The 13,306-nt window shown below is 45.1% G+C and overlaps 1 protein-coding gene across 1 annotated transcript in view; it reads left to right on the top strand.

Moving 5' to 3' along the window:
* The window catches only part of LOC144934358 (obscurin-like), a 121,169-nt gene that overhangs the window by 22,012 nt on the left and 85,851 nt on the right, over positions 1-13,306 (top strand). Inside the window, exons 25-47 of the mRNA XM_078860043.1 lie at positions 253-522; positions 771-941; positions 1,126-1,302; positions 1,981-2,151; positions 2,278-2,520; positions 3,129-3,299; positions 3,440-3,664; positions 4,033-4,203; positions 4,405-4,572; positions 4,942-5,112; positions 5,308-5,475; positions 6,125-6,295; positions 6,496-6,663; positions 7,311-7,481; positions 7,584-7,850; positions 8,422-8,691; positions 9,084-9,251; positions 9,921-10,091; positions 10,484-10,651; positions 11,321-11,491; positions 11,882-12,049; positions 12,682-12,852; positions 13,051-13,218. Of these exons, the coding sequence (XP_078716169.1) occupies positions 253-522; positions 771-941; positions 1,126-1,302; positions 1,981-2,151; positions 2,278-2,520; positions 3,129-3,299; positions 3,440-3,664; positions 4,033-4,203; positions 4,405-4,572; positions 4,942-5,112; positions 5,308-5,475; positions 6,125-6,295; positions 6,496-6,663; positions 7,311-7,481; positions 7,584-7,850; positions 8,422-8,691; positions 9,084-9,251; positions 9,921-10,091; positions 10,484-10,651; positions 11,321-11,491; positions 11,882-12,049; positions 12,682-12,852; positions 13,051-13,218 (4,338 nt within the window). The remainder of the gene's footprint in view (positions 1-252; positions 523-770; positions 942-1,125; positions 1,303-1,980; positions 2,152-2,277; positions 2,521-3,128; positions 3,300-3,439; positions 3,665-4,032; positions 4,204-4,404; positions 4,573-4,941; positions 5,113-5,307; positions 5,476-6,124; positions 6,296-6,495; positions 6,664-7,310; positions 7,482-7,583; positions 7,851-8,421; positions 8,692-9,083; positions 9,252-9,920; positions 10,092-10,483; positions 10,652-11,320; positions 11,492-11,881; positions 12,050-12,681; positions 12,853-13,050; positions 13,219-13,306) is intronic.

Below are 13,306 nucleotides of genomic sequence, written 5' to 3'. Positions count from 1 at the left end.
GATAGATCAACGAAGTAACTTATCAGGTGGAAATTTATAGCAGCCAAATACTCTAAATGCGTGTTTATAATTGTGGAGGGAAAAAAGCGGAGGACTTGGAGAAAAATCCATGCAATCACTGGGAGAACATGCAAATTCCAAATTTACAGGCGTTCGGGTTAGGATCGAACCCACGCCCTCCTGCTTGCCAGGCAAGGTAATTAACATCCCGCCACCGTAACAAGTGTAATGCGATGTGTCTGTGTGTTACAGAGCTGAAAGTGACCATCATAAAAGCGCTCGAGAATGTGGAAGCCAAAGAGGGGGAGAGCGCTGCATTTAATTGCGAGATTTCACACGAGGGTATCTCTGGTTGCCGATGGCTGTTGAACAATAAGGAGCTGAAGGCAGGAAACAGGATAGAGATGAGCTCCATGGGCCAGAAGCATGCCCTTGCCATGAAGCAGCTGACGGCGAAGGACAGTGGAGATGTCACGTTCAAGGCCAGAGCTGCCTCTACCAAAGCCAAACTCAGTGTCATAGGTTTGGTCCAACAACGCACACATTTCAGATACAAACGTGCATTACACAGCAATTAAAACGTATAAACAAGTAAACTTTTACAAAACGTCATGGAAAATTTAAGTAAATGCAGATAAAACAAGACTTTAATTACTGTTACCTTTTTTCAGAATCTGGAGTTGTTTTCACCAAACCACTGTCTGACGCCAATGTCCAGGCAGAGGGTGAAGTGACCCTCTCGTGTGAGACCTCAAAGGCCGGGTCACCAGTGCAGTGGTACCACGATGATCACCTGCTGGATGGTAGCAACAAGCGGTTCCATGTGAAGCGAGATGGAAAGGCAGCCACTCTGAAGATCAGTCGCGTGGAGCTAACGGACAGCGGGAAGTACGTCTGTGACTCGGGCTTTGAGAAAACCAGTGCCACCTTGACTGTCACAGGTAAGAAGTCTACTGCAGCCAGACAATTATATTTTAGAGGTTTAATGTTATGATTTATTGAATTAGTATAACATACAACCATTCTGTTTTTCAGAGCTCCCAGTTAAATTTTCCAAGGAATTGGGAAAACTGTCTATTGAAGAAGGACACAAGGCTGAGCTGACGTGTGAAACATCTCGTGGAGACACTCCTGTCGTGTGGCGCAAGGGTGACAAGATCCTGAAAGCTGGAGCCAAGTATCGCATGGTGCGCGAGGGCAGGAAGGCCAGCCTCGTCATCAGCTCAGTGGAGCTGGGAGACAGTGACCAGTACACGTGCGACTCTGGGAACTTCCAGACAACAGCAAAGCTCACTGTGACAGGTAAACCATGAAATTGCAATCGGTGGTGAATATGGAGATGATTTGCGTCACGTGAATGTAATGTCCTGAAACTACAGTTGATTTTACGTAAATTGATATTGGCCTTTTACATCAAGGAACCAGTTACCTTTGCATATTATCTCAAAATATCCTATTGATTATGATGTACAAATGTTACCTAGTTAATTATTCATATCATCATCACGCAAGGTCTATCCTCAGCTGCATAAACATCTCCCCACGTCATCACATTCCCTCATGGCTTCACAATGCCACAATCCATCTCACTCCTGCATATGATCTGATCTCATCACTCAATCTCTGCCACACTCAGTCGATCGACCATCGTCTCTTCCATGGCTGCCTCTACGTCAGTAGTCTCATCCACTTTACCATCATTCCTTCTCGCAAAGTGTCCTGCCCAAGCCCACTGATGTCCTTATCACCGACACATCTAAAACAGATTATTTATCCACGTGCATAATGTCTCTTTGTCGGAAGGGACACATGTTTAAAATGTCTCTTTTAATGGCAAAATAACTTAAACATATTTTTTTAATCTGCACTTTTTTCTTTCAGAAGCTGGAGTTGTATTCACCAAATCGCTCTCGGATACCAAAGTCCAGGCAGAGGGTGAAGTGACCCTCTCGTGTGAGACCTCCAAGGCCGGGTCACCAGTGCAGTGGTACCATGATGATCACCTGCTGGATGGTAGCGACAAGCGGTTCCATGTCAAGCGAGATGGAAAGGCAGCCACACTGAAGATCAGTCGCGTGGAGCTAATGGACAGCGGGAAGTACGTCTGTGACACGGGCTTTGAGAAAACCAGTGCCACCTTGACCGTTACAGGTACAGCTCCTTCTGAATACAAACATAATTCAGACTTGAATATGAAATTATTATAATTGTAATATTTATATATCCAATTACAATGTTGATTTTCTTCTTCAGAGCTCCCTGTTGAATTCTCCAAAGAGCTGGGAGAGCTGTCGGTTGAGGAAGGACACGAGGCTGAGCTGACGTGTGAAACATCTCGTGGAGACACTCCTGTCGTTTGGCGCAAGGGTGACAAGATCCTGAAAGCTGGAGCCAAGTATCGCATGGTGCGCGAGGGCAGGAAGGCCAGCCTCGTCATCAGCTCAGTGGAGCTGGGAGACAGTGACCAGTACACGTGCGACTCTGGAAACTTCCAGACGTCAGCAAAGCTCACTGTCACAGGTAAACAATGAATTGTATAATCTGTGGAGTATCCGACAATGAGTTTATATATGTGAATGTAATGACTTTTGAACCACAGGTGATAGTGTGTTAATTGATATTGGTCAACGCAATTATTTACCTCAATTATTCATATCATCATCAGCCATGGTCTATCCTCAGCTTCATGAATTTCTCTCCATGCCATCACATTCCCTCATGGTTTCACAATGCCACAATCCATCCCACTCCTGCACAGGAGCTGATCTCATCGCTCAATTACTGCAGCGCTCGTTCACTCAGCCTTCTTCTCTTCCTTGGCTACCTCTATGTCAGTAGTCTCATCCACTTGGCCATCATCCCTTCTTGCAAAGTGTCCTGCCCAAGTCCACTGATGTCTTTGTGACCGATAAGTCTAAACCGGATTATATGATATCCATATGCGAAATGTTTTTTTGTAGAAAGGGACATGGGTTTAACATGTCTCTTTCAATGGGAAGATCAACATTTTTATCCACATTTTCTTTCAGAAACTGGAGTTGTTTTCACCAAACCTCTGACCGATACCAAAGTCCAGGCAGAGGGTGAAGTGACCCTCTCGTGTGAGACCTCCAAGGCCGGGTCACCAGTGCAGTGGTACTATGAGGATCAGCTGCTGGATGGTAGCGACAAGCGGCTCCATGTCAAGCGAGATGGAAAGGAAGCCACACTGAAGATCAGTCGCGTGGAGCTCACGGACAGTGGGAAGTACGTCTGTGATTCAGGCTTCGAGAAAACTAGTGCAACCTTGACCATCACAGGTAAGGCGTCTACTGCAGCCAGACGAAGTTATATTTTAAAGGTTTATTATTATAATTACTTTAATTAGTATAACAAATTAACCCATTTTGTTTTTCAGAGCTCCCTGTAAAATTTTCCAAAGAGCTGGGTGAGTTGTCAGCTGAGGAAGGACGCAAGGCTGAGCTGACGTGTGAAACATCTCGTGGAGACACTCCTGTCGTGTGGCTTAAGGGCAAGAAGACCCTGAAAGCTGGAGCCAAGTATCGCATGGTGCGCGAGGGCAGGAAGGCCAGCCTCGTCATCAGCTTTGTGGAGCTAGGAGACAGTGACCAGTACACCTGCGACTCTGGAAACTTCCAGACGTCAGCAACGCTCACTGTAACAGGTAAACACAATTTTCTTTATATGTGGTTGATCTGAAGGCGCTTTGTAAAAATTATTATAGCACCCATCAACGCAATGTTTGAAGTTACAGATAACCACTTGATCACTACACATGAAGGAATAAGCCTTGGAAGTCCATTCAGGGTCTGCCCAAGATTATTATGCCCAAAACACAATTGACTGTTGTCTGAAAATACGTTAATGCATTAGGTAAACCAGTAATTAAATGTATCTTGAGTAGGAGTAAACCACCGCTCGATTTTCTTTCAGAAGCGGGAGTCGTTTTCACCAAATCTCTCTCGGATACCAAAGTCCAGGCAGAGGGTGAAGTCACCCTCTCGTGTGAGACCTCCAAGGCCGGGTCACCAGTGCAGTGGTACCACGAGGATCAGCTGCTGGATGGTAGCGACAAGCGGTTCCATGTGAAGCGAGATGGAAAGGCAGCGGTGCTCAAGATCAGTCGCGTGGAGCTAACGGATAGCGGGAAGTACGTTTGTGACTCGGGCTTTGAAAAAAACAGTGCCACCTTGACCGTTACAGGTACAGCTCCTTCTAAATACAAACATAATTCGGACTTGAAAATGAAATTATTATAATTATAATATTTATATATCCAATTACAATGTTGATTTTCTTCTTCAGAGCTCCCTGTTACATTTTCCAAAGAGCTGGGAGAGCTGTCGGTTGAGGAAGGACACAAGGCTGAGCTGACGTGTGAAACATCTCGTGGAGACACTCCAGTCGTGTGGCGCAAGGGTGACAAGATCCTGAAAGCTGGAGCCAAGTATCGCATGGTGCGCGAGGGCAGGAAGGCCAGCCTCGTCATCAGCTCAGTGGAGCTGGGAGACAGTGACCAGTACACGTGCGACTCTGGAAACTTCCAGACGTCAGCAAAGCTCACTGTCACAGGTAAACACTATTTTATTTATTGTGGTCGATCTGAAGACGCTTTGTAAAAATGTTTATAGCACCCATCAAAGCAATGTTCGACATTACGTAAACCACTTGATCACTATATATGAAGTAATCAACCTTCGAAGTCCATTCAGAGTCTGCTCGTGATGATTATTACGCCCAAAATGAAATTGACTCAGGTCTGAAAATACGTTAATGCATTAAGTAAACCAGTAATTGAATGTATCTTGAGAAGGAGTAAACCACCGTTCGATTTTCTTTCAGAAGCAGGAGTCGTTTTCACCAAATCTCTCTCGGATACCAAAGTCCAGGCAGAGGATGAAGTGACCCTCTCGTGTGAGACCTCCAAGGCCGGGTCACCAGTGCAGTGGTACCATGGGGATCAGCTGCTGGATGGTAGCGACAAGCGGTTCCATGTGAAGCGAGATGGAAAGGCTGCCACGCTTAAGATCAGTCGCGTGGAGCTAACAGACAGTGGGAAGTACGTCTGTGACTCGGGCTTTGAGAAAACCAGTGCCACCTTGACCGTCACAGGTACAGCTCTACGTGAATACAAACGTAATGCAGATTTGAATGTGTAATTGTTATCATTATAATATATATTTGTCCAATTTGAATGTCCGTTTTCAGAGCTTCCTGTCGAATTCTCCAAGGAGTTGGGATCTTTATCGGTTGAGGAAGCCCACGAGGCTGAGCTGACGTGTGAAACATCTCGTGGAGACACTCCAGTCGTGTGGCTCAAGGGTGACAAGATCCTGAAAGCTGGAGCCAAGTATCGCATGGTGCGCGAGGGCAGGAAGGCCAGCCTCGTCATCAGCTCAGTGGAGCTGGGAGACAGTGACCAGTACACGTGCGACTCTGGGAACTTCCAGACAACAGCAAAGCTCACTGTGACAGGTAAATAATGAATTGTATAATCAGTGGTGAATCCGACGATACTTTGTTTTATGTAAAAAAGGGATATTGTGTGCATTCGCCTCTTACGTCAAGGAAGCATCTTCCTATGGATATCACCGCAAAGTATTCTCTTGATAGTGATGTCCAAATCTTACCGTGTCAATTATTCCTATCATCAGCCATGGTCTAGCCACAGCTTCATGAATGTCTCTCAACGCCTTCATATTCCCTCAGGGTTTCATGATGCCAGAATTCATTCCACTCCTGCACATGAGCTGATCTCATTACTCAATCTCTTCAGCACGTGTTGGCTTTTCCGTCTTCTCTTCCTTGGCTGCCTCTACATCAGTAGTCTCATACACTTTACCATCATCCCTTCTCGCAAAGTATCCTGCCAAAGCCCACTGATGTCCTTATAACCGACATGCCTAAACCGGAATATATCATATCCATATGCATAATGTATTTTGGTAGAAAGTGACATGTATTTAAAATATATTTTAGAATGGGACAATTACTTTAAAAATGTTACTGGCATATTTTCTTTCAGAAGCAGGAGTTGTTTTCATCAAACCTCTGTTCGATACAAAAGTCCAGGCGGAGAGTGAAGTGACCCTCTCGTGTGAGACCTCCAAGGCCGGGTCACCAGTGCAGTGGTACCATGAGGATCAGCTGCTGGATGGTAGCGACAAGCGGTTCCATGTGAAGCGAGATGGAAAGGCAGCGACGCTGAAGATCAGTCCCGTGGAGCTAAGAGACAGCGGGAAATACGTCTGTGACTCGGGTTTTGAGAAAACCACTGCCACCTTGACTGTCGCAGGTATGCTGCCTACTGCAGCCAGACATAATTAGGATTTGAATCCGTAATTATTGTATTTTTATATTTATATGTACAATTACAATGTTTATTTTCTTTTTCAGAGGTCCCTGTTATATTTTCCAAAGAGCTGGGAGAGCTGTCGGTTGAGGAAGCCCACGAGGCTGAGCTGACGTGTGAAACATCTCGTGGAGACACTCCAGTCGTGTGGCTCAAGGGTGACAAGATCCTGAAAGCTGGAGCCAAGTATCGCATGGTGCACGAGGGCAGGAAGGCCAGCCTCGTCATCAGCTCAGTGGAGCTGGGAGACAGTGACCAGTACACGTGCGACTCTGGAAACTTCCAGACAACAGCAAAGCTCACTGTGACAGGTAAATAATGAAATGTATAATCTGTGGTGAATCCGAAGATACATTGTTTTTTGGTAACAAGGGATAGTGTGTGCATTGGCCTCAAACATCAAGGAACCATCTTTCTATGGATATCACCGCAAAGTTTTCTCTTGATAGTGATGTCCTAATATTACCATGTCAATTATTCCTATCATCAGCCATGGTCTATCCACAGCTTCATGAATGTCTCTCAATGCCATCAAATTCCCTCTTAGTTTTACGATGGCACATTACATCTTACTCCTGCACATGAGCTGATCTCATCGCTCAATCTCTGCAGCGCTCATACGCACGGCCTTCTTCTCTTCCTTGGCTGCCTCTACATCTATAGTCTCATACACTTGGCCATCATCCCTTCTCGCAAAGTGTCCTGCCCAAGCCCACTGATGTCCTTAAGACCCCCACGCCTGAACTGGGTGAAATATCCTTATGAAAATTTTGTTTCGGTAGAAAGGTACACCTTTTTAAACTGTGTATATGAATGGCAAAAATAACTTTTTTTTAAATATTTCCATATTTTATTTCAGAATCTGGAGTTGTTTTCACCAAATATCTCTCGGACACCAAAGTCCAGGCAGAGGATGAAGTAACCCTCTCGTGTGAGACCTCCAAGGCCGGGTCACCAGTGCAGTGGTACTACGAGGATCAGCTGCTGGATGGTGGCGACAAGCGGTTCCATGTCAAGCGAGATGGAAAGGCAGCCACGCTTAAGATCAGTTGCGTGGAGCTAACGGACAGCGGGAAGTACGTCTGTGACTCGGGCTTTGAGAAAACCAGTGCCACCTTGACCGTTACAGGTACAGCTCCTCTTGAATACAAACATAATTCAGACTTGAATATGTAATTGTTATGATTACAATATTTATGTATCCATTTGCAATGTTCATTTTCATTTTCAGAGCTTCCTGTTGAATTCTCCAAGGAGTTGGGATCTTTATCGGTTGAGGAAGCCCACGAGGCTGAGCTGACGTGTGAAACATCTCGTGGAGACACTCCAGTCGTGTGGCTCAAGGGTGACAAGATCCTGAAAGCTGGAGCCAAGTATCGCATGGTGCGCGAGGGCAGGAAGGCCAGCCTCGTCATCAGCTCAGTGGAGCTGGGAGACAGTGACCAGTACACGTGCGACTCTGGAAACTTCCAGACGTCATCAAAGCTCACTGTCACAGGTAAACATTCAACTGAATAATCTTTGGTGTATCGGAAGATGCTTTGTTTTTGTGATTGTAATGCATTTGAAACCACGGGTGATATTGTACACATTTATATGGGCCTTTTCCATCAAGGAACCCGTTACCTTTTGGTATCACCTCAAAGTATACTATTTATATTCACGTCCAAATATTACCATGTAAATTATTAATATCATCATCAGACATGGTCTATCCTCAGCTTCATGAATCTCTCTCCACGCCATCACATTCCCTCAAGGTTCCACGGTGCCACAATCCAGCCCACTTCTGCACATGAGCTGATCTCATCGCTCAATCACTGCAGCGCTCTTTCACTCGGCCGTCTTCTCTTCCTTGGCAGCCTCTACATCAGTCGTCTCATCCCCTTGACCATCATCCCTTCTCGCAACGTGTCCTGGCCAAGCCCACTGATGTCCTTATGATCAACACACCTAAACCCGATGATATAATATCCAAATGCATAATGTCTTTTTTGTAGACAGCGACATGTGTTTGACGTCTTTAAATCGGAAACTGACTTTCAAAATATACGCATATTTTATTTCAGAAGCTGGAGTTGTATTCACCAAACCTCTGTCCAATACCAAAGTCCAGGCAGAGGATGAAGTGACCCTCTCGTGTGAGACCTCCAAGGCCGGGTCACCAGTGCAGTGGTACCACGAGGATCAGCTGCTGGATGGTAGCGACAAGCGGTTCCATGTGAAGCGAGATGGAAAGGCAGCCGCGATTATGATCAGTTGCGTGGAGCTAACGGACAGCGGGAAGTACGTCTGTGACTCGGGCTTTGAGAAAACCAGTGCCACCTTGAATGTTACAGGTACAGCTCCTCCTGAATACAAACATAATTCAGACTTGAATATGTAATTTGTATAATTACAATATCATTAGACCTCCTTTGCCAGTGCCAAAATATAATAATAGGGTTTTTCCCCTTTTTTCTGGAAACAAAACTTTAACCTTTTTTTTTTACCAGGATTCATGTCTGCATTAACCACAACACTTGCAGTCAAAATGCAAACAAAAAACATACTATGATAATATATGCATTTTCGTTGACATTGATTGGTCCACACCATGGACGGAAAACAAAAATGTTAATTTTCTTTTCAGAGCTTCCTGTTGAATTTTCCAAGGAGTTGGGATCTTTATCGGTTGAGGAAGCCCACGAGGCTGAGCTGACGTGTGAAACATCTCGTGGAGACACTCCAGTCGTGTGGCTCAAGGGTGACAAGATCCTGAAAGCTGGAACCAAGTATCGCATGGTGCGCGAGGGCAGGAAGGCCAGCCTCGTCATCAGCTCAGTGGAGCTGGCAGACAGTGACCAGTACACGTGCGACTCTGGAAACTTCCAGACGTCAGCAAAGCTCACTGTCACAGGTAAACATTCAACTGAATAATCTTTGGTGTATCGGAAGATGCTTTGTTTTTGTGATTGTAATGCATTTGAAACTACGGGTGATATTGTACACATTTATATGGGCCTTTTCCATCAAGGAACCCGTTACCTTTTGATATCACCTCAAAGTATACTCTTGATATTCACGTCCAAATATTACCATGTAAATTATTAATATCATCATCAGACATGGTCTATCCTCAGCTTCATGAATCTCTCTCCACGCCATCACATTCCCTCAAGGTTCCATGGTGCCACAATCCATCCCACTCCTGCACATGAGCTGATCTCATCGCTCAATCACTGCAGCGCTCTTTCACTCGGCCGTCTTCTCTTCTTTGGCAGCCTCTACATCAGTCGTCTCATCCCCTTGACCATCATCCCTTCTCGCAACGTGTCCTGGCCAAGCCCACTGATGTCCTTATGATCAACACACCTAAACCCGATGATATAATATCCAAATGCATAATGTCTTTTTGTAGACAGCGACATGTGTTTGACGTCTTTAAATCGGAAACTGACTTTCAAAATATACGCATATTTTATTTCAGAAGCTGGAGTTGTATTCACCAAACCTCTGTCCAATACCAAAGTCCAGGCAGAGGATGAAGTGACCCTCTCGTGTGAGACCTCCAAGGCCGGGTCACCAGTGCAGTGGTACCACGAGGATCAGCTGCTGGATGGTAGCGACAAGCGGTTCCATGTGAAGCGAGATGGAAAGGCAGCCGCGATTATGATCAGTTGCGTGGAGCTAACGGACAGCGGGAAGTACGTCTGTGACTCGGGCTTTGAGAAAACCAGTGCCACCTTGAATGTTACAGGTACAGCTCCTCCTGAATACAAACATAATTCAGACTTGAATATGTAATTTGTATAATTACAATATCATTAGACCTCCTTTGCCAGTGCCAAAATATAATAATAGGGTTTTTCCCCTTTTTTCTGGAAACAAAACTTTAACCTTTTTTTTTTACCAGGATTCATGTCTGCATTAACCACAACACTTGCAGTCAAAATGCAAACAAAAAACATACTATGATAATATATGCATTTTCGTTGACATTGATTGGTCCACACCATGGACGGAAAACAAAAATGTTAATTTTCTTTTCAGAGCTTCCTGTTGAATTTTCCAAGGAGTTGGGATCTTTATCGGTTGAGGAAGCCCACGAGGCTGAGCTGACGTGTGAAACATCTCGTGGAGACACTCCAGTCGTGTGGCTCAAGGGTGACAAGATCCTGAAAGCTGGAACCAAGTATCGCATGGTGCGCGAGGGCAGGAAGGCCAGCCTCGTCATCAGCTCAGTGGAGCTGGCAGACAGTGACCAGTACACGTGCGACTCTGGAAACTTCCAGACGTCAGCAAAGCTCACTGTCACAGGTAAACATTCAACTGAATAATCTTTGGTGTATCGGAAGATGCTTTGTTTTTGTGATTGTAATGCATTTGAAACTACGGGTGATATTGTACACATTTATATGGGCCTTTTCCATCAAGGAACCCGTTACCTTTTGATATCACCTCAAAGTATACTCTTGATATTCACGTCCAAATATTACCATGTAAATTATTAATATCATCATCAGACATGGTCTATCCTCAGCTTCATGAATCTCTCTCCACGCCATCACATTCCCTCAAGGTTCCACGGTGCCACAATCCATCCCACTCCTGCACATGAGCTGATCTCATCGCTCAATCACTGCAGCGCTCTTTCACTCGGCCGTCTTCTCTTCTTTGGCAGCCTCTACATCAGTCGTCTCATCCCCTTGACCATCATCCCTTCTCGCAACGTGTCCTGGCCAAGCCCACTGATGTCCTTATGATCAACACACCTAAACCCGATGATATAATATCCAAATGCATAATGTCTTTTTGTAGACAGCGACATGTGTTTGACGTCTTTAAATCGGAAACTGACTTTCAAAATATACGCATATTTTATTTCAGAAGCTGGAGTTGTATTCACCAAACCTCTGTCCAATACCAAAGTCCAGGCAGAGGATGAAGTGACCCTCTCGTGTGAGACCTCCAAGGCCGGGTCACCAGTGCAGTGGTACCACGAGGATCAGCTGCTGGATGGTAGCGACAAGCGGTTCCATGTGAAGCGAGATGGAAAGGCAGCCGCGCTTAAGATCAGTTGCGTGGAACTAACGGACAGCGGGAAGTACGTCTGTGACTCGGGCTTTGAGAAAACCAGTGCCACCTTGAATGTTACAGGTACAGCTCCTCCTGAATACAAACATAATTCAGAGTTGAATATGTAATTATTATATCATTAGACCTCCTTTGCCAATGCCAAAATATAATAATAGGGTTTTTCCCCTTTTTTCTGGAAACAAAACTTAAACCTTTTTTTATCAGGATTCATGTCTGCATTAACCACAACCAACACTTGCAGTCAAAATGCAAACGAAAAACATACTATGATAATATATGCATTTTCCTTGAAATTGATTGGTCTACACCAGGGAAGGCTTTTGAAAACAAAAATGTTAATTTTCTTTTCAGAGCTTCCTGTTGAATTCTCCAAGGAGTTGGGATCTTTATCGGTTGAGGAAGCCCACGAGGCTGAGCTGACGTGTGAAACATCTCGTGGAGACACTCCAGTCGTGTGGCTCAAGGGTGACAAGATCCTGAAAGCTGGAGCCAAGTATCGCATGGTGCGCGAGGGCAGGAAGGCCAGCCTCGTCATCAGCTCAGTGGAGCTGGGAGACAGTGACCAGTACACGTGCGACTCTGGAAACTTCCAGACGTCAGCAAAGCTCACTGTCACAGGTAAACATTCAACTGAATAATCTGTGGTGTATCCGAAGATGCTTTGTTTTTTGTGATTGTAATGCATTTGAAACCACCGGTGATATTGTGTAAATTGGTTTTTTTCCATCAAAGAACCCGTCTTGATAGTGATGTCCAAATATTACCATGTCAACTTTTCATATCATCATCAGACATGGTTTATCATCAGATTCATTCATTTATCTCCGCGCCATCACATTCCCTCATGGTTTCACGATTCCACAATCCATCCGACTCCTGCACATGAACTGATCTCATCCCTCAATCCCTGCAGCGCTCATTCACTCGGCCGTCTTCTCTTCCTTGGTTGTCCGTTGTCTAATCCACTTAACCATCATCCCTTCTCGCAAAGTATGCTGCCCAAGCCCACTGATGTCCTTATGATCGACACACCTAAACTAAATGATATGATATCCAAATGCATGATGTATTTATGTAGACAAAGACATGTGTTTAATGTCTTTAATTCGGAAACTGACTTAAAAGAAACATATCTGCATATTTTATTTCAGAATCTGGAGTTGTATTCACGAAACCTCTGTCCGATACCCAAGTCCAGGCAGAGGGTGAAGTCACCCTCTCGTGTGAGACCTCCAAGGCCGGGTCACCAGTGCAGTGGTACCATGAGGACCAGCTGCTGGATGGTAGCGACAAGCGGTTCTATGTGAAGCGAGATGGAAAGGCAGCGGTGCTCAAGATCAGTCACGTGGAGCTAACGGATAGCGGGAAGTACGTATGTGACTCAGGCTTTGAGAAAACCAGTGCCACCTTGAACGTCACAGGTACAGCTCCTCCTGAATTCTCACGTAGGTAAAATTTGAATGTGTAATTGTTATAATAACATGTAAACGACCAATTAAAATTTTCATTTTCTTTTTCAGAGCTCCCTATTAAATTCCCAAAAGAGCTTGGGGAATTGTCGGTTGAGGAAGGACACGAAGCTGAGCTGACGTGTGAAACATCTCGTGGAGACACTCCAGTCGTGTGGCTCAAGGGTGACAAGATCCTGAAAGCTGGAGCCAAGTATCGCATGGTGCGCGAGGGCAGGAAGGCCAGCCTCGTCATCAGCTCAGTGGAGCTGGGAGACAGTGGCCAGTACACGTGCGACTCTGGGAACTTCCAGACGTCAGCAAAGCTCACTGTCACAGGTAAACTCTAGCCAATGACGGAATTTCAATATTTTCTTGGTTGAACATTAAATGAATAAATAGTGATACCTGTCAAATTGAGTTTTTA

The sequence above is a fragment of the Lampetra fluviatilis genome, chromosome 10 (genome assembly GCF_964198595.1).
Source record: "Lampetra fluviatilis chromosome 10, kcLamFluv1.1, whole genome shotgun sequence".
In the NCBI taxonomy this organism is placed as follows: domain Eukaryota; kingdom Metazoa; phylum Chordata; class Hyperoartia; order Petromyzontiformes; family Petromyzontidae; genus Lampetra; species Lampetra fluviatilis.
This window is presented reverse-complemented; position numbering and strand designations above follow the sequence as displayed.